This window comes from Strongylocentrotus purpuratus, unplaced genomic scaffold (assembly GCF_000002235.5).
Source record: "Strongylocentrotus purpuratus isolate Spur 01 unplaced genomic scaffold, Spur_5.0 spur5_scaffold_21, whole genome shotgun sequence".
In the NCBI taxonomy this organism is placed as follows: domain Eukaryota; kingdom Metazoa; phylum Echinodermata; class Echinoidea; order Camarodonta; family Strongylocentrotidae; genus Strongylocentrotus; species Strongylocentrotus purpuratus.
In genome coordinates, this window is record NW_022145607.1 from 518,963 (window position 1) to 541,793 (window position 22,831).

The 22,831-nt window shown below is 35.2% G+C and overlaps 1 protein-coding gene across 2 annotated transcripts; it reads right to left on the minus strand.

Annotated features, from left to right (window-relative positions):
• Nucleotides 1–108: 108 nt before the first annotated feature.
• On the minus strand, nucleotides 109–22,831 carry LOC115928212 (glutamyl-tRNA(Gln) amidotransferase subunit A, mitochondrial-like). Of its 2 annotated transcripts, none has more exons than XM_030995172.1 (3): nucleotides 22,656–22,831; nucleotides 16,574–16,779; nucleotides 109–1,075 (listed from the first exon to the last, which is right to left on the minus strand). In XM_030995172.1, exons 1-3 carry the CDS (start codon nucleotides 22,799–22,801, stop codon nucleotides 906–908), a joined length of 522 nt encoding a protein of 173 aa, XP_030851032.1. In that variant the 5' UTR covers nucleotides 22,802–22,831; the 3' UTR covers nucleotides 109–905. The 2 variants fall into 2 exon arrangements, with proteins under 2 accessions (XP_030851032.1, XP_030851031.1); XM_030995171.1 differs by having other exon boundaries at nucleotides 22,623–22,831.

Genomic DNA, 22,831 nt, shown 5'->3' on the forward strand with positions numbered 1-22,831 from the left:
CCAATGGCTGACCTAAAAAAGTTGACCTTACCCCCCCCCCCCCCAACGGAGCAAAATGTCAAATTTTGAGACCCCCCCTAAAAAAGAAGTGTCCTCTTACCCCCCCCCCCTTGAAAAAATCCTGGGTACGCGCCTGATCATACTTAATCAAAAGTTAGTGTATGGATTATGATATGTCAACAAATAATGCATCCATAGTGATCTATTGAAACATGTGAGTAAAGTCCCTAAAACCTGCACCTATCATTCAGCTTAACTCATGTGTACTCTCATTTGTCTGTGTGCAGGAACCATTAATTGATAATGTCTGTTGATTAGATGTAGGGCTTTATTATTACTGATTGATTACAGACCCTCCTGATTGCAGTCTCAAGCCCACACGACGGTGTGAACAGGAACTAGTACAATTGTTAGTCTACCTTTTTCTTTGCATACTTCCTGATAAGAGATCTCTGGGGAAAAAGAGATAAAAACACAAAGATTGCCCTTGAGGGAATTCATTTTCTTAAAAAAAAAATCTCTATACTGGAATCATGAGACAGTTCAGGGTAGGGAATACTGTTATTCTGGTTCTGCAAAGTAGTATGTGATGATGTGATGGGGGAACTGGACTCGCTGTTTGAAACCATAGGGGAACACTCACTAGGGCCTGGACTTGAAAACTCAGTCCAATGGATCCCTGTTCTCTATCAATATTCCAATCATTTGGTGAGCACACTTGTAGACTTTGGCATGCTCTCAATGTGAGTCCATTTAATAGTCCTGTATGAAAAGATGTGGGAACACTTGACTTGTTGCTTGAGCCATCTAGCAACAGTTAGTAGGTCCTGAACCTGAAAACTCATGCCAGTATAATCCCTCTTCTACGTCTCTAAATCCATCCAAGAGTAGACTTCCGTGCTTGGTCAGTCCGTGAAATAGTCCTCTATGATGTGATGTGGGAACTGGACCTGTTGCTCAAACCACTTAGCAACAGTCAGTAGGTCCTGGTCTTGAAAGCACTTGCCGATAAGCTGGATACCTATTGGAAGACCTCTATTGGATAGCATTGCTGGTACCACCACTGCAGGCAAACCTGAGCAAAAAGAGAGGGAAATAAGATTCAGTGAATGCAATAAATTTGACAAAATGACACAAGGTTGCTAATGGCAGTGGCGGATCCAGGGGGGGCCGAAACGGCCGCGGCCCCCCTATTGGCGGCGCAAAAAAAGGAAAAAAAGAGAAAGAAAAGAAGAGAAAAAAGAAAGAAGAGAAGAAAAAGGAGAAGAGAAAAGAAAGGAGAAGAGAAAAGAAAAGAGAAGAGAAAAGAAAGAAGAGAAAAGAAGCAGAAAGAGAGAAAAAAAAGGAGAAAAGAAAAAGAAGAAAGCCCCCCCCCCCCCCTCCCTCCCTCCCACTCCGGGAATCTCCGATAAAGGGTAACTTTTCACGCAACAAAGTCCGGCCCGTAATACACAAAATCCGGCCCGTACTGACTTTACACACTGGAGGTCACTTTGACAGGTGGCTCATTAACTCAGCTCTCATTTAACATAAGAAAAAGAGGATCATGGGGGACCAACAGACGCCGATTGGGGAAGTTTTCTATATAGAGGGAGCAAGTAGCTACAAGTAGGACAGTGTGCCTTTAAGAGTCGAGAATGGAACAACCAATCATCTTCTTCCTCTAACAATATCATTAAACTATGAAAAGTCAAAGCTTTAGGGGGGGGGGGGAAGAACTGAATTTAGAGAAGGATCGAGATTCGAGAATGGTACAACGAATCCTCTTCTTTCTCTAATAATTTAACGAAACGTCAAAGCTGCCGCGCTTATTTCAAAAATCATCTATGAACAGTATATTATCATACATCTTATGAAAGATTGTTTTATCCCATATCATTTAGTATCATTTTTGTGTGGTATGTGTTCACGCTTGGATGAACAGGAGGCATTGTTTGCGAGAGTGCAAAAATCGACTTAAATGCGCCAAAGTTTCTTATGGGATGTTTGAATAAAACAATTGGGATTTGGGTATTAATTCTTTCTTTGCAGATCCAAATAACACCCGTAACAAAATAAATCATGCCACACAATATCAAATATCAAATGTATGTGTGTGTGACTTTGCTTCTGCAAAAAGCCTATGCAATGCATCTTATTTGATACATTTAATTCATCCTCTATTACTTTAATACATCACATAAGCAACTTTGGCACAAGTCGATTTTTGCACCCTTGCAAACAATGCCTCCTGTTCACATACCACACAAAAAAGATACCAAATGATTTGGGATATAACACTCTTTCATAAGATGTATAATAATTTACTGTCCATAGATGATCTTTAAAATAATTAGCCATTTTCTAGGTGTAAACTTTTTTTTTGACTCACACGGTTTAGATCTAAAAAGGTAAAAGATTGATCTATAAGGTTATGAGAAGTCACAAACTTATAAATCATATTGTCAGAGGTTTATTCAGGATGAGAGGTAAGAACATGTATTCCAACTTCATATGCAACTGTATATTTTCAATACTACGGATAAAAATAAAACGTACCAAAAAATGATTCTTGCTGGCTGTATGTCGTTCAAACAATATTGAGTGATTGATTTAAAAAATGAAACGGATTTCATATTTTCTTTGTTGGTCATGAGAATTTATAGTATCACGTTGCACTTATTGATGTATTTTCTTTTAACGTCCTGTTGCATGCATCACATCTACAAAAGGTATTGTATTTTCCTGCGGTGCAACATATAGCAGGAAAATGTTGTATATGCGGATCCGTTTAATGATTACTTAATGGGAGTGGCGAGACGCCACGATCCCGCGAAGCGGGATGGTTTGAATAACTTAGGCATGTGTAAGTTATTGTATTGAGAAGGAAAGGAATGTTCAGAAAGGCATAATAAGAGAGGGAAATGGGCGTGGTAGCCATTCTAGCTTTGTCAGACACTAGATACACGACACAAATTTCAAGTGGAAATTTTAATACAGAACAATAGTTTGGTGTTTGTTTTTGTAGAAGGTTTAGAGATTCAAATAGATTATTTTTATTGGGACGATTTGCCATTAGGTTTTTCCAGAGCATTTGCCTTATTTAGTTTATCTCTGGTTTTTTCAACCTAGGGAATCGGTCCGGGCGTGGGGAAAAAAGGCAAAGCCCCATGCAGGTTAGGGATCAAAGCAGATCAAAATTAATATTTTGCACTGTTCTATACAATGTCAGTATATATTTAGGTGTGAACGTTGACGATTGAGATTGAAATTATGCAATGTTAACAATATTTACACTTGATATTTTCAAAATCAAGAATGAGCTTAAAAAATTGAAATTATTTTGATGTTCAAAATGATATAATAACAAAGATTGTTCATGATTGTTCAAAAAGATACAATTCGAATAAAAGCTGGCTTGGTCGGTCTGGCAGGCTTTTCCATAAAGATTGTTATTGATGTAATCTGTGAGTCATTAACTGAGTAATGAAGCATGAGAATATACTTAAAAATGCCGGTACCCTGCATGTCTGCAAATGATGAATTTGATTTTAAAAGTACAGGTACACTCAGATCCTGTTTACAGATTTTCGTTTGATTTCGTCGATAGATTTACCATATATCTTACATTAAAAGAGGATTATGAATGGGCCTTTGCCTTGGTCATGGCGGGGGAGACCCGAGGATCTGGCGCGGGCGGGTGGGTTCGCGCGTCTCTGGTTTCTCTGGGAGCGGACATGTGCAGATTTTGGTGCACGTTGTTGATGGTCCATTATTTAATTTATACTGGGAATCTCGCTCAACAAAGCTAGCTTTTCTGAGGTTCCCTTTTTTCCCCTCTCAGTTAAATCAAGCAATATAAAATATTTTGTCTTATTCTCAAACTTGAATGTACTCTGTAAACTTATTTGATTACGAACATACTTGTCAGTATTTCGTTACTTGTATAATTCATTTGTTCTATTATATATTGTATTATTGTATGGTTTATATATGTCATTTAATTTGTGGATATTTGAGTGAAAATAAATCAAATCAAATCCAAAAAAAAAATTAAAAAATGATGAAACTTGTAAAACAATCTTCCAACTTGAATCTGTAGATATTTATGTCTTCAACCATATTCAATAACTGTCATTAGAAATTGCCGTCATTACTATTTCGTCTCATCATTTAGACTTTAATAGACAGTGGCTGCGACCTTGTGTAAAATAAACTAATATAGATGGAGACTACGTGTATGTAGTTTGATTATTGGATAAATAAACGCACTATTAACAAAGATTTAAATATTAAGGTTCGAACCCCTGCCACAGCGCGAATGTCCTTCGGCAAAACATCAATCTACATTTGCCATCCTTCACCCAGGTGAAATAAATGGGTACCCGGTAGGAAGAGATAGATTGCTTCAATGCTTATCATGGCCGCAGGGCTAAAAGCCGGTGTTATAATGTGATCGAGAGTAGTATACATATTATTGAAAATATCCTGCGTATAAACCTCTTCAAACAAAAACTATTATAGACATGTATCTCATTCATTTTATTTGTATACGTAAGGAAGATGTGCGTGAAGCCAAGCTCAGACAATATGAGTTGGACAATACACGGGTATGTGGATATACCCGTACCATTAAGCAGCATATAATCATAATAATAATAATAATAATAATAATAATAATAATAATAATCTTTTATAGTCCATATTTTGTAATCTTTTATTAAGTTAAACCGAAAATGGAAATTCTTTTTGCCCAATTGATCGTGAGCCCGGCAGCCACTGAGCAGCGCCAGATCGACATTGCTCTATCCCTTATTGTTGAACGCCAAACAAGGTCTTTTAACGTCTTTTGGTATGACGCGGCCGAGGTTCGAACCCTCGACCTCCCGGTAGTGAGGCGGACGCTCTACTGACTTAGCCAACACACAGGTACATGGACAGGGGCAGGGGCGGCGATCCTGGGCCCGATAGGGGGACACGTCGCCCTGGAAATTTAAAAATACAGCTAGAAAGACATATAGCGGAAAGAATTATTGGGCTTAGGGATTTTCTAGAATGCATAATTTCAGCATTCAACATTGCAAAATCTCGCTTGGTCGCTAAGCCCCGGCCCTCGCCCGATAACACAAAACTATGATATGATATGACATGATATGACGCTCCCGGCCGTGATTTATCCATGGTTGGTGTGATAGATCTTTTTTTCCTTTCGTTTCTACTAACCTAATTGTGTGCTATCACAATCATGATTGCTTCATGTTTCCTTTAAAGCAGGCGTGTAGCCAAGGGCGGGAAGGGGCAGTAAGAGCTAGGACATAAGACAAAAAAATATTTTTGAAAATTCTGACAAGTCGAAAACGGTACAACAAATCGTCTTCTTTCTCTAATAATTTAATGACACGTTAAGCTTCTGCGCTTAGCGCGGGAGGGGGGAGGGGACTGAATTCAGTGAAGGATTAAGGGCAGGCTTTACTACTTCAGCCAGAAAGGGTTAGACCACCAAGCGAGCCAGCAAGGTCACTGTTGGCACAGGTGGCTATCTCATTAACTCAGCTCTCATTTAACGTAAGAAAAAGAGGATCATGGGGGACCAACAAACACCGATTGGGGAAGTTTTCTATATAGAGGGAGCAGGTAGCTACAAGTAGGACAGTCGAGAATGGAACAACCAATCATCTTCTTCCTCTAACAATATCATTAAACTATGGAAAGTTAAAGCTTCCGCGCTTTGCGCGGGAGGGGGGAGGAACTGAATTCAGACAAGGATCGAGATTTGAGAATGGTACAACGAATCCTCTCCTTTCTCTAATAATTTAATGAAACGTCAAAGCTGCCGCGCTTCGCGCGGGAAGGGGAAAGACTGAATTCAAACAAGGATTAAGAGTCGAGAATGGTACAACGAATGGTCTTCTTTCTCTCATAATTTAATGAAGCGTCCGAAAATTACGCGCTACGCGCGGGCGGGGGAAAACCGAATTCAGACAAGGATTATTTTAGAGTCGAGAATATAACAACGAATCATCTTCTTTCTCTAATAATTTAATGAAACTTTTGTGATGAAAGAGGCTTTAGCCCCCCCCCCCCCCGATGAAAATGTCAAAAATTGTACCGGTATGGTGCTTCTGATATGACCTTGTCAGTATTGGTATGTTGAGTTGTAAAAATTGTCTGCACACTTTCCAAATTTCCGGCCCCCCCTATTGGAAAATCCTGGATCCGCGCCTGGCTAATGGTAACGTAACAAGGTTAAGAAACTATTTCGAAACTGAAGCAAACTTGTAACAAAGAGTATTTCAAGGACCAAAACAGCAATTCGTAGTATTCATAGTATGATTGGGTCAGCGCCAGGAACGTCACAACATGATGGACATGTGCGCTATATCAGAAGCCACCATTATTATTCTTATTATTATTCAAAATCAGTTATATTTATCATATATGCTCATTAATCTACTTTGTAAAAGCAAAAGTGAAATAAATGACACAACTTAGTACACATTTCCAGGTGACAATTAAGCTATGGCTATGGAGCTAGAAAGAGTTGACCGAAAATTGACACGGCTTTTAACAACCTGATTCAATGAATGTGTCAACTTGTCGCTGCCAATTTAAGAAGAGGCACACAGACTAATCAATGACTTCCTGACCAAGCCACCAAGGTTACTCCATTCTAGTAATAGATATGACTCGCTACACTCAATTTAAAGGCACCGGTAATGAACAAATTTGTAAGGGTTATGAAGAAGGTCGGTCAAAGTTGTTAAACACAAGCACAACTCTGCACTATCAAAGTGAGAATGTCATAATAATTTACTTAATGATCATTCATATTAGATAAGGATAAATCTTAGGGTTAAGTCTAACGCAAACGAATTTGAGATCATGTTGAAAGAATGTGTTTTCAGAAATGCGACTAAGAACATTAATAATGCAGCATTCTTCTGTATTTCAATTGTTTGAGGTAAGACAGATAATCAACAAAAGCAAATTGTTATACTCTTCAAATATTCACTCAAAACAACCTGTTACATCCATTTTAAAGGTACTATGTCCCATTTGCAGGCCAAAAAAATGAAAAAGTTAAATTCCAACTGCATTTGAAAGATAATACTAATTTAGAACTTCCCGAAAAAAGGTGGGGCTTGAAAATGTCTTCAAGTGGGAAAATAACGACTACTAGTTGTCAAATCGACTTTAGGGCTATAGAGCCCCAAAATAATAGTCTTGATTTTCAGACAATTGTACCGAATGGTCATACGTTTTATGCTGCGCAAAGATTCAATCAGTTTAATTTTGGCCATTACAAGAAGTGGGTTATTGATGTAGACAAATGCTCATGTACTCTTTACAACTCTTTTCATGTTTGTTATTACCAAAGAAGAAAAAAAAGCCAGTCAGTCACTCAATAGTGTCTAATAGTGAAGTCTAGCAAGTAAACGGGTTTCCTTGCATGATTTGAATATGAGGACACGGCTAACGTTTAAATTTCACACATGAGACATACATGACATATTCATAATTCCTGCAAAGCTCTACAGCATTTGAGGTTGGCTGCAAAAGGGACATTGTACCTTTAATCATAAAGGATTACTTAAAATACTGAATGTTTTTCTTTGTTTTGCATGCCAATGAATCACCCAAAGTAATTCTTTCTCTCTATCTCTCTCTCGCTCCCTCTCCCTCTCACACTCACTCACTTCTCTTCTCCCTTTCTCTCTCCACTCCCTCTCCCTCAACATTCTTTTCCTTGTCTCCTTATCTCCCCGCTCCACATTTTTGCTTTACTTCTTTCTTCCCTTTATGAGTTTAATTGAGGTTTTTGTCTTTGAATTCTTGTTATATAACTAATTGTAAATTTTTTAAATATTTGTTTAATCAAATCTCTGTAAATCATGAATGCAATTGAGCCATTGGCTGCGATATGTTGATGCATAAATACCATTACCTTACCATACCTTACCTTAATGTTGGTAAACAATCAAAACTACTCTTAAATACAGATTTTATTAATATGAGATTTTAATATATTAGTATTTTCCGACATTGTATGACTTTTGGAGATTCATTTACATGTTAACAAAGACATACATTCAGTATTTATGTATAGCATCATTGAAGTTTTGAGTGGATATTTGATAAATGTAACAGATTGTGTTTTTGTTATTTTGTTTTATCTGTTGCCTCTAACAATGAAACAATGCTGCATCAGAAATGACATCATACTATTAGAATCTTCCTATGAATAGCTAGTTTGGTGATCTATTTCAAGATGCCAAAAAGCCTGCAAGTTCTTTGTACATTCAATAATCAGACATAAATTCTGTGCACATACTGAAAACATTGACAAAAAATGAAGATGGACAAAATTGACAAAATGACAATGAAAGGTTCAGCTGCTCTTATAGTGCCACTATAATCCTACACACACACCACAATGGTGAATGATTCATAAAAATAACCCTGAATAAATGAATGACGCTTTCTCAGGATGTCTTTGAACAAAATTAAAAAAAGTGGCACTCTAACAGCCATGAGGCTCATAGAATGGATGAGATATTCAAATTACTAGAAAGCACAATTATTTGTTAAAGGTATATGTATTTGCTGGAATGCTCCCCAGGGAGTGGAGAATGTGCATACATTGTGTGCGGGTAAGCCTGAATCCAATGACCGGGGTAATAATATACTTATCTGTAAAGCGCTTTGTGAGGGCCTACGGTCCTGAAAAGCGCTATATAAGAACGAGCTATTATTAATATATGTTCAAATATGTATTGTGATGGGGAGATATTATACTACAGAATATATTTTATGAAAAATAGAAATCATGCACAGTCAATTATTCAGCAAGTGATTCTGGTAGATTCTGGTAGATTCTAATAGCTATCAGGAACTACGCTTCCTCAGTAATTCCATTAATTGTAATGAAATTTCAAATTTGGGGGTGATATTTGATTGCATCCGGCTCCATTGAAAGTGCCTTTACTAGATAGGAATGGGGATTACACTCATTTCTAGGAATCAGAGTAGAAGCTTAGTAATCATGATATGACTATAATTAGTCACAGAAAACAATTGTTTTTTTATACTCATACAGGTAATATCTAGACCAATGATGAATGGTGAATTCAACTTGATAGGTGTCTCATACTGTAGCAACAGACTGTCGATCATAAGTATAGTGGTAGCTCAATGTATCCCATTGCTCAGCATAAAATGTGACCCAAGTATCACTGAATCAATGAAAAATAATTTTAATTCCTCTTTTTGGCTCTATAGCCATTCTAGCAGACTTTGTATTGTGAAAGTAAAACAGGATAGAAGTAGATACATGCATATCATATCATGCTAACCTGCCTTTCATGCTAATTGATTTGTTTTCTTCTAAATCCCAAAATTGGATTAACAGAATCTACAAAAAGTTCTCCAGCTGTTTTTGTTTTAACAGTCAGAGAGGTGTGGCTGCACTTTGAGGCTAAATGAGCTCATCATTCATGATCATGGGGCCAAAAGAAAGAAGAAGACCATCTGGAAATCAAGCTAGTGAGAAAGGCAGTCACTGCAGAAAGCTGCAGCTAGTTGAATCATAATGAGACAATGACAGTATGTTCAACATAATGACTTCCGTATGACTGAAACCAAGAGAGAGAGTTGCCCCATCATTAATACATTGTAGTCATTTACATGACATAAAACACCCAGCTGTGGCTATTTAATCAACAGTCTCTTGTATAGATACAAGTAATCTGAATCTTGTGCACTTAAACAAGTATGCTTTACAACAAGAGCAAGTGCATATAATTTTGAGGTATAATTCAATTGGTTTAATAGAAGACTTTAATCTAGAATTATCTTGCATTTCATTTGTTGATTTATTTGCATTCAAACACACAGTTATATGCAAGAGTTTTATGCAAGAAGGTCCAGTTAGATCAACCAAAATCATTAGCAGCTAGAGAGCCAGCCTTAGTTGCTGACATCTTTCACCGGCCTCTTAGCTGACACTGATGAGAGACAAATGATAACACTTAGAGAATATTAGAAAGAGAGACAAACAGAGAAAAAGACAGAGGGAAAAATGAAAAGAGAACAATACACACAGGGGGAAGAGAGACAAGGTTTGACAGAGGAAGATAGACATAAAGGAGAGGGGAAACTAGAAGAAGAGAAAACGAGAATACAGAGACACATTGAGAGAGATAGAGAGAGAGAGAGAGAGAGAGAGAAACACACAAAATCACACACACTCTTATAACCCCATTCCTATCCCCTTCAAAAAGCTGAAACACATAATAAACTAGTGATATACACAGTTCAATGCATGCCGAAAGTAATGTTTTTTTCACAATCCCCTGACAATAAAGATCATTCACATTCCTCCATGGGTGAACATGAATTTTGCATTTATCAGACTTAAATGGAACCATTAAAAACCATGACAATAGGTCGCTCATTACATAGCGTCTCAACTTGAAATCGCAGGGTAAGGAAAGGGAATATCCCTAGCACAGACCGATTTGAAGGGTAACTAAAAAGTCGTCTTTCTCAAAAAGCTAGCTAAAACTTTTGTACATGTATGTATCTCTGAGGCAACTTAGACTATCATGCTTGAAGTGAACTCACATGTAAGTCATACAGTAATTCCATGAGGAAGTTGTTCTGCAGATTACACTAGGGCCTAGAGATGTCTTCAAATATAGGAATCAATTCTACCTGTCCTTATCATCAACAACTCTTCAAAATTTTCAAAATTAAAGATTAATCTGACCATATTTTTGGACCACCCTGTCATCAAACCTATCAGGCTTGAAATATCATGCACGATTCATTACAGCTATAATAGCAGCTGTACTTGTAACCACACCTTTGACTTTCATAAATCAAGTACCCTTAAAAACACCCACACTATACACACACACACAAACACACACATGAACTCACACCCAATGACTTTGACATGGGTAGGGAATATGTGGCGGCGCAACAGGTGTCCAGTATTGTCAAGTATTAATTTGTTCATTTGACACATAATTCAAAATCTTTTCATGAGTAATATAACCCTACAAAATCTTCACTTTTATTAGTTATATTTGATAAATTCACTATATTTCAAAAATAGTTGGAATCATTTTGCCTATTCAAATATAAATGTCATGACTATGAAATCTGCCCAAGTCCATGTTCCTGTAATGTAAAATCAAGTCACAAAAGTGTATCAGAGTTTGGTACAAACTGAATATCTCAAGTTATTACTTCGCACCTTTAAAAAATATATTTTGTTCAAACGAGAAGTCCACTCTGACATTAATTTAGCAGAAAAAAGAAATTTGGAAAATCAGATAATGGATAAGGAAGATACAAAGTTTTTAATTTGTGATCAATAAAATACTAAATGGCAGATCAGTGATTTTGATCTGACTGGCTAGCTTTTCTTCCCTCGTTCTGTGCCTAAATAATTTCTTTTCCTTGGAAATATAGTTAATCATACCTTTGCCTTTAGGATACAAATTCCAAATAATATTTTTTTCAGTTTTTGTAGAGTTAAAAAAACAATACTTTCAAGACATCACATGAAAAGATTCCTCCATCTTCCCCAAATAGCATGAGTTGTTGCAAATATGCACACAATTATAAGGAGCTCTGTGGATAAAATTGTTCTTGAATTTACTCACAATGAAGGTTCCATTTAAATTCATTTAATATCAGAGGGCAATCAAACAGATATGAATTTCATTCTATTTTTCATTAACAGGCCTGAATTTCACTTAAACACATTTGAATTGGAAAGATTAATTCAACACACCAGACATAAATTATAAATTTATTAATTTCACAATTATACCTGTGTGGAACTAGAAACAATGTCAATAACATAAATTATATACCTCACTTAAGTAATCCAGCAATCTGATTGGTTCCCGGTAACCATGGTTAAAAAACAGTTCAAAATCCCAATAACCATGGTTATTGGGAAAATAGGTCAGTCTCCATGGTTACCCCATAGGTTTACATGTTAAAAAATGGTCTGAGCGATCGAGGATACCGTACGTGTGCGAAGAATTGGTCGGTAATTTCAATACAATTGAATCTCAATCGATCTTACCGACAATTTTATCTTGCATTGTTGACATGAAGACGAAAATAAACTTCCAAAAACAAAAAAACAACATCTGCCGATAGATCTTGATCTAAGTTCGTGCCAATATGCATTGCAAAAGTAAAAGAAGGGCCCGTTTAATGGAGCAGCGGCGAAGCATCGACCACGCGAAGCCGTTTTCAATTCATTTTAAAGTATATATTAAAGAAAACTACCATGCATGGTGACAGTGCGCGCTGGCCGAGCGGTTTGAGGCGCTGACTGTAGTTTCATCACCTTTTGTACGCAAGAGTTCGAATCCCATCTTCGACAATTTTTTTTTTTTTTTTTTTTTTTTTTTTTTTTTTTTGGCATATAAAAGTATCAATGACTGCTTTAATATTCGAGAAATAGTTATTTTTATACGCTCTCGGGAAGGTTACAATTGGGCTATTCCCCTCGGCACGCCTCGGGTAATAGCACAATTCTAACCTTCCCTTGAGCGTATAAAAACAACTATTTCTCTCAAAGCAGTCATTAATACTATAATAATGAACAAATAATGCTAATTTAAAATCTAGGGCCCATCAATAAAAGCTGGAACTTGGCACATGATCCTTTTAGAAGATAATGATCTTAAAATAAAGAAAAAATGTGAAATCATGGAAAATTCATTTTCTCTTCATGTGTGATAGTGTATAAACGGGACAGATTATCATGCAGAATGAAATGTTGAATGAGACATGTATATTCCAGCTCTTCATTTGTAATCTAAGGTTCGCAACTCCCTTTGTAAAACCAATTTCTTTTCTGCTTGCTATTCTCCCAGGGTAAAACATGTATGTCTACATGAATGGAAGCTAATGATAATCACATGTTATTTGTTAGCCTTCATTCAAACATGTAAATGATGGATTACATTTTAATCATTGGAAAATTAGTTTCATATACTTAAAGTTGTATACATCATTTGCTTTTAACTATTAATTATTGGTATACACATTGCAAGACAGTCTAAAGAGGCGTTCTTTTTTATATTAGGTATGCACATGTAATTATGAAAATGTATGTTGTTATCTTAAAGGAGCTACACAAAGAAAATTCACTAACAACTCATAATTAGAACAAATTACATATGGATGGAAAGATTTTCTCTTGAAAAACTCGAACAATGTACTGAGAAATCATATAGATATTATGAAAAGGCGTAAAATTCAATTTTTCAAGACCCTCCTTAGACCCCTGAACGCCCCTGAACGTAAGTCAAACACACAAGCGTAGCGAGCTCTGAATAGTGACGTCACACACTGGTCAAACAGCTCAGTGCCGTGTAGCAGTATGCAGCTAGCCAGCCGTGTCCCGTTTGTGACGTCACAAATATTGACGCTCTACAAAGGACCGCTGAAGGCAGAAAATCTGGATCTCAAAACTAACATTTTTGAGAGTTGATTACTGCCGGCCCCAAACATATTTTGAAGAGAAGAGTTGTTGTATTTGATCGACAAGGCTTCCCCTTCGCAATGATATGAGTTTTGCATAAATTAAAAACACTTTTGATTCTTTGTGTGGTTACTTTAAGGCTTACGTAAGTAGTAGCTGATCAATACCTACATTTAAATGTGGCATATACATGTAATCAAAATGAGTATATTTTTAACAGATGTTTCCAAATCAATTATTATGTAGCCCAAGGAAATAGGATTTCAGGGCATAGTATATAAAGATATGTTTATCTCATTTTTATAGGTTTTCCCTTGGGAAATTTTCAAAGTTAGTACAAAAAAAAGTTAATTCAAAGTTTTGGTATGGGGTCATGAATTTGGTTCAAATGAACATATTGGAAGCATATGCGATCCTACAATATACATTGATCATTGTCGCCATCGAAATTGAGTCTAAAATTATGAAATTGTAAATAATAAACTCTTTATGTTGCATAACTCCCTCTCAAGGTCGAGATATTAATTAAGCTATAATTATAAAACAATGTTTCTTGACTGCAATCAACCGATTAGCTATTCCTGTTTGGAAATTATGTCACAACTACATAATTTTAGATTTTCATGGTTGTAGCTACCGTTGTACGGCCGTAGGCGCTATTTGAAATTTATCAAAATTTATCGGGAGCACCAGTAAATTTTATATATGATTATTCTCAAAGGTAGGAGCGTTTTAGGGGCTAAATTTTCTAGTGCTCATAATACATCCACAGGGGCATCCAAATATATCAAAATTGTAAAGAATCACTATCCACCCAATTTTCAAAATTTCCCCAGTCAAAGTCAAAGTCAAATTTTCCTAAAGTTTTTTTTTGACTTCCTTAGTCCAACTATTTTTTTTGCAGTCACAACAGATTTGACTCATATTGAACGGTACACGTACTGTGGGAATGACTTTATTTAATGGTAGGCCTTTACCTCAGAATTTTTAAAAAAAATAATGATAATACAAATAATTACTCTGTTTTTTTCTAATTACACCTGTATTTTTATTATCATCATAAATTATAGGGTTTCAGAAAGCAAAATTCTTTTTCTAACTGCAGTTATTGAAGTTATCATAGACAAAATATACTGTACTAGAAACCTCTTTAAAGAATCTCAAATTAAAAAAATCTAACTTCACCTAAACATTGCCGTATTAAAGGGCTATAAAATTTGGAAGAAACAAGTAGGCCACGATCTCGTTTCATATTGAATTTTAGGAGCTTGATAACTTCATATAAACAATGCCTTATTAATATTTGACCACAAAATACATTGAAGCCACAAGCGGGGCTTTCCATGCTTCACATCGATACCACAACTATTAAGCACTTTTCAAATACCTCTCCCTTGGTATTTCCACTGTGCAGCCTCTTGAATCAAGAGTCTCAATTAAATTACAAATCCTGGCTGCTAGCAATTTGTTATAAAACTTATAAACCTTGCATGCAAACATGTCAATATATCAATGTACATGACTGTACTATCCGTGCTGTAATCTTGGTTCCTCTATTTAATTTGCTTTGCCAAATATGTAGCGGATAACAAGAGATCATATACAGCACTTAAAAGTTACATGTATGGTGTAGAATATATGGCATTATTATCCTACTTGCTGCTATTTGCCATTACTGCAGGGGTTGTCATTATTTATATCATTGTGACCATCAATCATTATCATCATCATCAACATTCTGTGATTATTAAGACACTTTAAAATGATTGATGAAAATAATGTCCATATTATATTTATTCTTGGGAACCTACAAAAACAAGCTATATGCTTTCCAGTAGGTTTCCTGTTTCTTTTCATAATTTTGAACTTACTTTGTCAAATATGTTTTTATTGTGCAACAATTGATGTATGACATGGAATAAAATCAATCAAAAAATCAATCAATTCTTCCTCTTACCATTAGCAAGCATTGAGCAATTAATGCAGTAACCATACCAGGAAATAAAAATAAGTAATCAGAAATATTGTGCAACAAGGGAAGTTGAATGCTACTGCTGACAGCCATAAGAAAACAGAATTGTAGAATTTCAGTCTAAAATACTTTATGTAAGATAGGTATACATGCATATTTAGATATTACTGTACAGATATTACTGTCCCTGAATAAAAGAAACCGGGTAACAAACGCTTATTGAGAGTGACCTATGAGCCATACAAACAAATTCTCAGCTTTTCAAAAAGTAAAAGTAATGTACTTTTGAATGATACTTTGATTAAATTAATCAATTCACACTTCACCAAGCAACATTGTTTAGAAAATAGCATGTCAAAATCTGATTGAGCAAGATGTTGGTAAAACATTGATAAAGTGATATAGAATGTAATCCTTTAGATATAGGGGTAACATGTATAGAAATCACTATGTGATAATTTTGCTTTCAATTTTGAAGGGTATATTTTTCTTACATCATTTGCCAGATCAGTAAACTGTCCAACAACTGTCAACTTTCACTTTCAAATGATAAAGTGTAGATTTAATGTGGTTTCGTCTTACAGTAAGTATGAGGGTACCTTGAGATTCAAGGGCAATTTAAAGTGCCATTTAAAGGTAGGCTTTACTACTTCAGCAAGAAGGGATTAGACCGCCCAGCGAGCCAGCGAGGTCACTGTGACAGGTGGCTATCTCATTAACTCAGCTCTCATTTAACATAAGAAAAAGAAGATCATGGGGGACCAACAGGCACCGATTGGGGAAGTTTTCTATATAGAGGGAGCAAGTAGCTACAAGTAGGACAGTGTGCCTTTAAAACCCATCCTGGCTCTTATAAGATGATATCTGTAACATCTGTCCTTCAATTTATTCGCTAGTCAATCCAGCACAATCATGGTTCATACCACTCAAGATCACGCGATTGAATATTAAACTCATGTCAAGTCCAAGGATATAAATTACCAATCCTCCCTCTCTCTCACATGGTGCAACTGCCAGCCTACTGTATAGCCATTATATTGTTAGTCTTATACCCAGGCTTTATTTTTAACTTGACGATATTCAAATATCCCTCTACTACGTCTTACCTGCAAGGTTAACAGGTTGAGTGAAGATATCTTGTCTTTCCGCTTGAGTCCTGGTATCTACCTCACAGAATTGAGCATAGGTGGGACTATCTGAGATGGTTGTTGGTGTCACAATAACATCCACACCATCCTCAAAGGCCGCCTGGAAATCCTGGGCTATGAGACGACGAACCCGCTGTGCATGTAAGAAGTAACGCTCATAGTTCCTGAGAGATCAACAACAAACAACAACTTTATATAATAATAACAATAATACCATACTCAGTTTTTATATAATGCTTATACAATCACTAAGCGCTTCCAAACTTGGAGATTATTACCCCGGCTTTATGCAACCATACATTCACAAGGTTGAATTGCTATCAAAGTGATTTGTCAAATCTTTTAAAAAATCTTGTCACTTACATTTTGCCACAACCATTGTTAGCAGAGCTGATTAATTTACTGGAGAAAATTGTGAACTTAATCAAAATATATGTATTTTGAAGAAGAAAAAACAGATGATAACTTTATGCAATCATACATTCACAAGGTTGAATTGCTATCAAAGTGATTTGTCAATTTTTTTGACAATCTTATTACTTACATTTTGCAACAAACATTGTTAGCACAGAAGTTGATTAACTTACTGGAGAAAATTGTGAACTTAATCAAAATATATGTATTTTGAAGAAGAAAAAACAGAGGATAACTTTATGCAAGATATGAATAACAACGCCTGGTCAATGCTAAGGTGAAATTATAACAAGAACCATAAGTATACATTATATCAATTGATGTTGAAATAATTTTAAACTCCTCAAGTACATCAATGAACAGTTGCTCTAGATTCTCACTCTACCCAGACACAAACAATTTGCACTAATTTTGGATTAGAAATAAAAGGTTTTATACAACACTACAATACTAATCATGAATGTTTAATTTCTATATTAATCAATGATATTGTTTATTGTTATTACTACAAGTATTGAGATTTGGATATAAATAAAGTAATGTATAATTTTGGTCATATAGATACATGCAGAAATGTATCATATGTATATACATTTAATTATCTTCAGTAAAAACAGGCATTTACAACAGCCAAATGTTAGAAAATGGACAAGGAAATTACAGCTACATCCAATATGTTTAATACCCACTGTCGTTACACTTTCATATCTAATTATTAGACACCCTCCATTTGGATACCATGACAATCAATCAATCTATTCATTAATATTTATGAATATATTTATAAATAGTGGGTATTGCACTTTATATAAATATACTGTATACATTAGATGATAACCAATTTGTTTGATTTTTTGTAACAAGGACATATGTTAAGGACCCTGTCAAAAGTGTAAAAATTGAATAGATGAATTATATTTCAATGGAAAGCTTATAGGCCAAAAATTACAATGATAGCACTTAAAAAGGGTGTACGCTATTTTAGTGTCTGTCAGGTGAGTAACAGCTCTCAAGTAACTTGAATCTAAATCTTTGTAAATCAGAAAAGGGGGAACTGGAATGATAATATATGCTATCCATAATATATTTTGAGTAGTGCCCCAAGGAAGAATAATAATATAATATTTAAATTTTATATAGTGCTTAATACAAATATCTCTAAGCGCTTTACAAAGATGCATAGGAAGAAAAACGGGAGAGTTGTTCGCAACTATGTCACAGCTCGTAAGTGCGAAAAGGTCAGGAAAATCTGGACAAATAACTGTAGAATCACTGTGCTAACTAAGGAAGACAAGAAGGTGAGGATCTCTTTAGAACGTGACATTGAACAATTATTGTAAATTATATCCTCACATTCTCTTATCTGTTTAATTGCCTATGTACATATAAGTCATGTTGCCCAAATATCCTTGCCTCGTATGTTTAAGACCTGTTAAGAATAATCAAAATGCTATTCTTTGTGTGAGATGTTCACAATGGATCCATTTTTCGTGTTCTTCTCTTGATGAAGACTTTTTCTACTCTTCATCTAATTGGATATGTAATAAATGTATTTTTGATGAATTACCGTTTTATTCAGAAATCACTGCTGAGGAACCTGAAAACATTAATCATGTAAATGATGCGAGAAGTATTTTTTGTGAGAAAGGGTTAGTAAACAAAAAAATTGGCAAAGGCTTTGTAATATCTCATTTAAACGTTAGAAGTCTCCGAAACAAGTCGGACCATATTTGTCATTATTTATCCGATAATATGATTGATGTTTTTACTTTGTCAGAGACCTGGCTTGATGAAACTATTGAAACACAACAGTTGAATATAGATGGATATGTTTTTGAACGGAAAGATCGAAATGCTAGTGGTGGTGGAATTGGATGTTATATCAAAGGCTCAATTTCTTACACTAGAAGGTCTGATCTTGAACAGGAAAATCTAGAAGTGTTATGGATAGAGATCAAATTGAAGCAATCACAACCATGGTTTGTGTGTATTGTATACAGACCTCCAAATAGTACAATGGACTTTTTTGAAACGTTAGAAAATAATATAAAAAGAGCTAATGATATTACATCCAACATCATCGTCCTAGGTGACCTAAATTGTAACATTCTTGTCAAAAACACACTTTCTAGAAAAATACAGAACTTATGTGATTGTTTTAATTTCTGTCAGCTTATTAGGAAACCAACCAGAGTAACACCCACCAGTCGATCTTGTATTGATCTTATTTTTGTACCGTCCGTTGAGAGTGACTTCCATTCAGATGTAATTTCTTTGGGGATTAGTGATCATTCTTTAGTGTATGTTAACCTGAAGAAGGAGTGTATTCCGAAAAAGCCAGCTATTAGTAAGTTTAGATCTTTTCGTAAATTTGACCAAGCTAAGTTTGTGAGTGACGGGGAAAAACTTCCTTGGTCTAACTTTTACAAAGGCAATGATGTTGAATCTTTATGGGAATATTTCAAATCGAGCTTTAATCAGTTGTGTAATAAACATGCTCCTATTGTTAGTGTTCGTAGAAAATCAATGGATCACCGTGGATAACGGATGATTATTTGAAATTAGCTTGTGAACGTGACTTTTTAAAGGCGAAATTTGATAAATCCGGAAATGAAGATGAGTGGAATAAATATAAAAAGAAGAGAAATGCTGTAAATAATCTTAACAAAAAACTTAAAAGAGAATACTATTTTTCTGAGTTTAATGAGCACCTTGGTGATCCCCGCAAAACTTGGAAAACATTAAAGAAAGTGTCGTTTAAGAAGAAATCGGGAGATAGAATCGAGCTGATAAAGGATGGATATGTAATTGATGATTCTAAGTGTATTGCATCAATATTCAATGAATATTTCACTCAAACTGTTGGTCGATATGATACTGAACATACCTTTAATGAATTACATGAGTTAACTGATGACATCTTTATGTGTGTTTCTATAGGAGAGGATTTTGTTCTCAAAGAGCTTTCCAAATTATCTATTTTTTAAATCTAGTGGTATTGACAATCTACATCCACGTCTTTTGAAGCTTGCTTCACCATTCATTACAAAACCACTTAAACATTTGTTAAATTGTTCACTCTCCACTGGTTCTGTTCCTGTTGAATGGAAGAGCGCAAGGGTAACGCCTATTTTTAAGGGCGGAGACAAGAAAAGCCCATCCAACTATCGTCCGATTTCGGTTCTTTCACATATTGTTAAGATTTTAGAAAAGGCAGAACACTCCCAATTGTATGATTTTCTCAATGATAATGCTCTTCTCAGTGATAGGCAATCAGGCTTTCGACCGCTTCATTCAACAGGAACGGCGCTAGTTGATGTAAATGATTTCTTACTAAGGGGGATAGACAGGGGTCTTATCTCCGGTGCATTATTTTTGGACCTAAAACGTGCGTTCGATTCGGTGAATCACGATATTTTACTCTACAAATTAGACAAGTATAGTGTAAAAGGAAAAAAATTGGCCTGGTTTAAAAGTTACTTAAGTGATCGATTACAATGTGTTGTGGTTAAAGGTGCTCAGTCTGGATTTAGAGGTGTAAATACTGGAATCCCACAGGGATCAATATTGGGCCCCCTTCTTTTTACTGTTTTTATTAATGACCTCTGTAATTTGCCCTATTGTGAAAAAGATGACTTAATGTTGAATATCAAGAAGCGTAAGATCATGTTATTTGGGACAAGAAAACGAATCAAAAATCAAAGTGTACGCTTGATTTACAGAGATAATGTTATAGAAGTTGTAAATGAATTTAAATATCTTGGTGTATTATTTGATAATTGTTTAAAGTGGGATATACATATATCGAAAACTGTCTCCAAATATCTAGAACCACATCATGTATAAAACGAATTAAATATTATTTGCTGAAAAGAATTTTAAAATTGTTATATGATAGTTTAATATTGTCACATATTGACTACGGTATTGTTTTGTGGGGATGTTCAGCAAAGTGTCATTTGGAATAGTTACAAAAGTTACAAAATCGTTATGCCCGTTTAATACTAAACGTAGATATTTTGACACCTCGTATTATATTATTATCATGTCTAAGATGGCAATCAGTTGTTCAGAGAGTGCAATATCAATTTAGAATACGGATGTATAAGGTGATTAATAATAAAATGCTACCAGATATGCAACTACCTGTCCTCTATTCATTAAAAAACACAAAACCGAGTATTTCAAAAGATCTTTCTGTTATCAAGGCTCCGTTATATGGAATGCATTACCCCCTTCTTTACGTTTATTAAACTCACTGGATTCATTTAAAAACAATGCAAACTCCTTTCTCTCACATAGTTTAAAATAGTACTTACATGAATATTTTACCCCCCCCCCCTCCCCATTTATTTCAATATTTTATCTTGCTTAATTTTTGTGTTCATTATAACTTATGTATGTTTATATGTTTTGTAAAAATGTTTTTGATTATGTTGATACAGGGCCCCTTGGTCGAGCAGTTTTTATAACTGAAAGGGCTACCCTGTCAAAATAAAACAACAAATAAATAAATCCATTCCCAATTTGAGATTTGCATAGACTTCGCGATCTCATATTTTAAAAATTCATAACTTTCTTATTAATAGTCCTATTTATTTCAAACTTTCGCCATTCTGTTTATATAAATCTTATTTTTTTTCTTTCATACAAGTTAAGTTATTACAAGGGTTGGACTGCCTGTAAACAAGGAAACAATGCGTTTGTGGCTAAAAAGAGATGATTTAGTGAAAAAGCCCAAGGATACTTGGATACTGTTATGAATTGAATATGACATCAAATTTCATGAAGACTCGTATCATTCAAGTAAATAATAAAAAGGTTGAATATTGATCACACTCATAGCTTAAAGCCTAATATCCCAAATTACTCAAATAAATGCAACACACAGAAGTTTGCAGGTCTACATGTAAGTCTCCTTATCAATTTTTTTTTTTTTTATTGATCTCCACATTGTTCACTCAGACTTTCCACACACAACATCAAACTCTAGATCTGTTCATTCAAATGCAAATTAGGTTATAAAACCTACAGTGGAAAATGAAGAAAAAAAAATGTTTTTCTCAACAGAGTGTATCTTCTGTCTGGAATCAAACCTCAATTATTCTTTTGTGAGAGAATTCTTTTTATGACTTTTGACTTCATGCACTTGGCAGGGTATCCAACCCCTCTCTCTCTCTCTCTATTTTTCTCCCTCCCTCCCCTCCCATCTCCCTTTCTCTCTTTCTCTCTCTCTATCTCATAACACCGGTTGAATAAACATTACAAATGCATGTTAAAGGTGATAGTCAACATTAAAAAACATTTCTCTAGTGATTTTATTATACATAAATCTATCTCAATATGTTGAAAAAGTGCATTTTGAAAATTTCTAAGCAGACTCAACGTAGGCCTATTAAAGTAGCCTAAATAGAAGTGCTTAAAAAGAGAATTTTCGAGAGTATCTTTTGCCTAATTGTTTTCTCTATGTCAATACATTGCAAAGTTTTATAACTAAGACCCGGCCGGCCTCCAGCTTGTGTAAAATCTATGTATATCTATGTTGTTGAGTGCAATGAATAGTACAATTGAATTTAATTCAAAGGAACAATACTTGGAACATGTATCTACTTCATGGGATACTAACTTTTCCAACAGGAAGTAATTGCCAGCCAAGATGCGACCTCTGACGGTGTCTAAGAAACCCTCGTGTCTGCTCAGAGCATATAACTCTTCAGTTGACCTGCCTTCAGAGCTCCGATGACCTGTATAACAGATAATAATGATATACATTGTAAAGCCATACAATATATTTTTTAACGT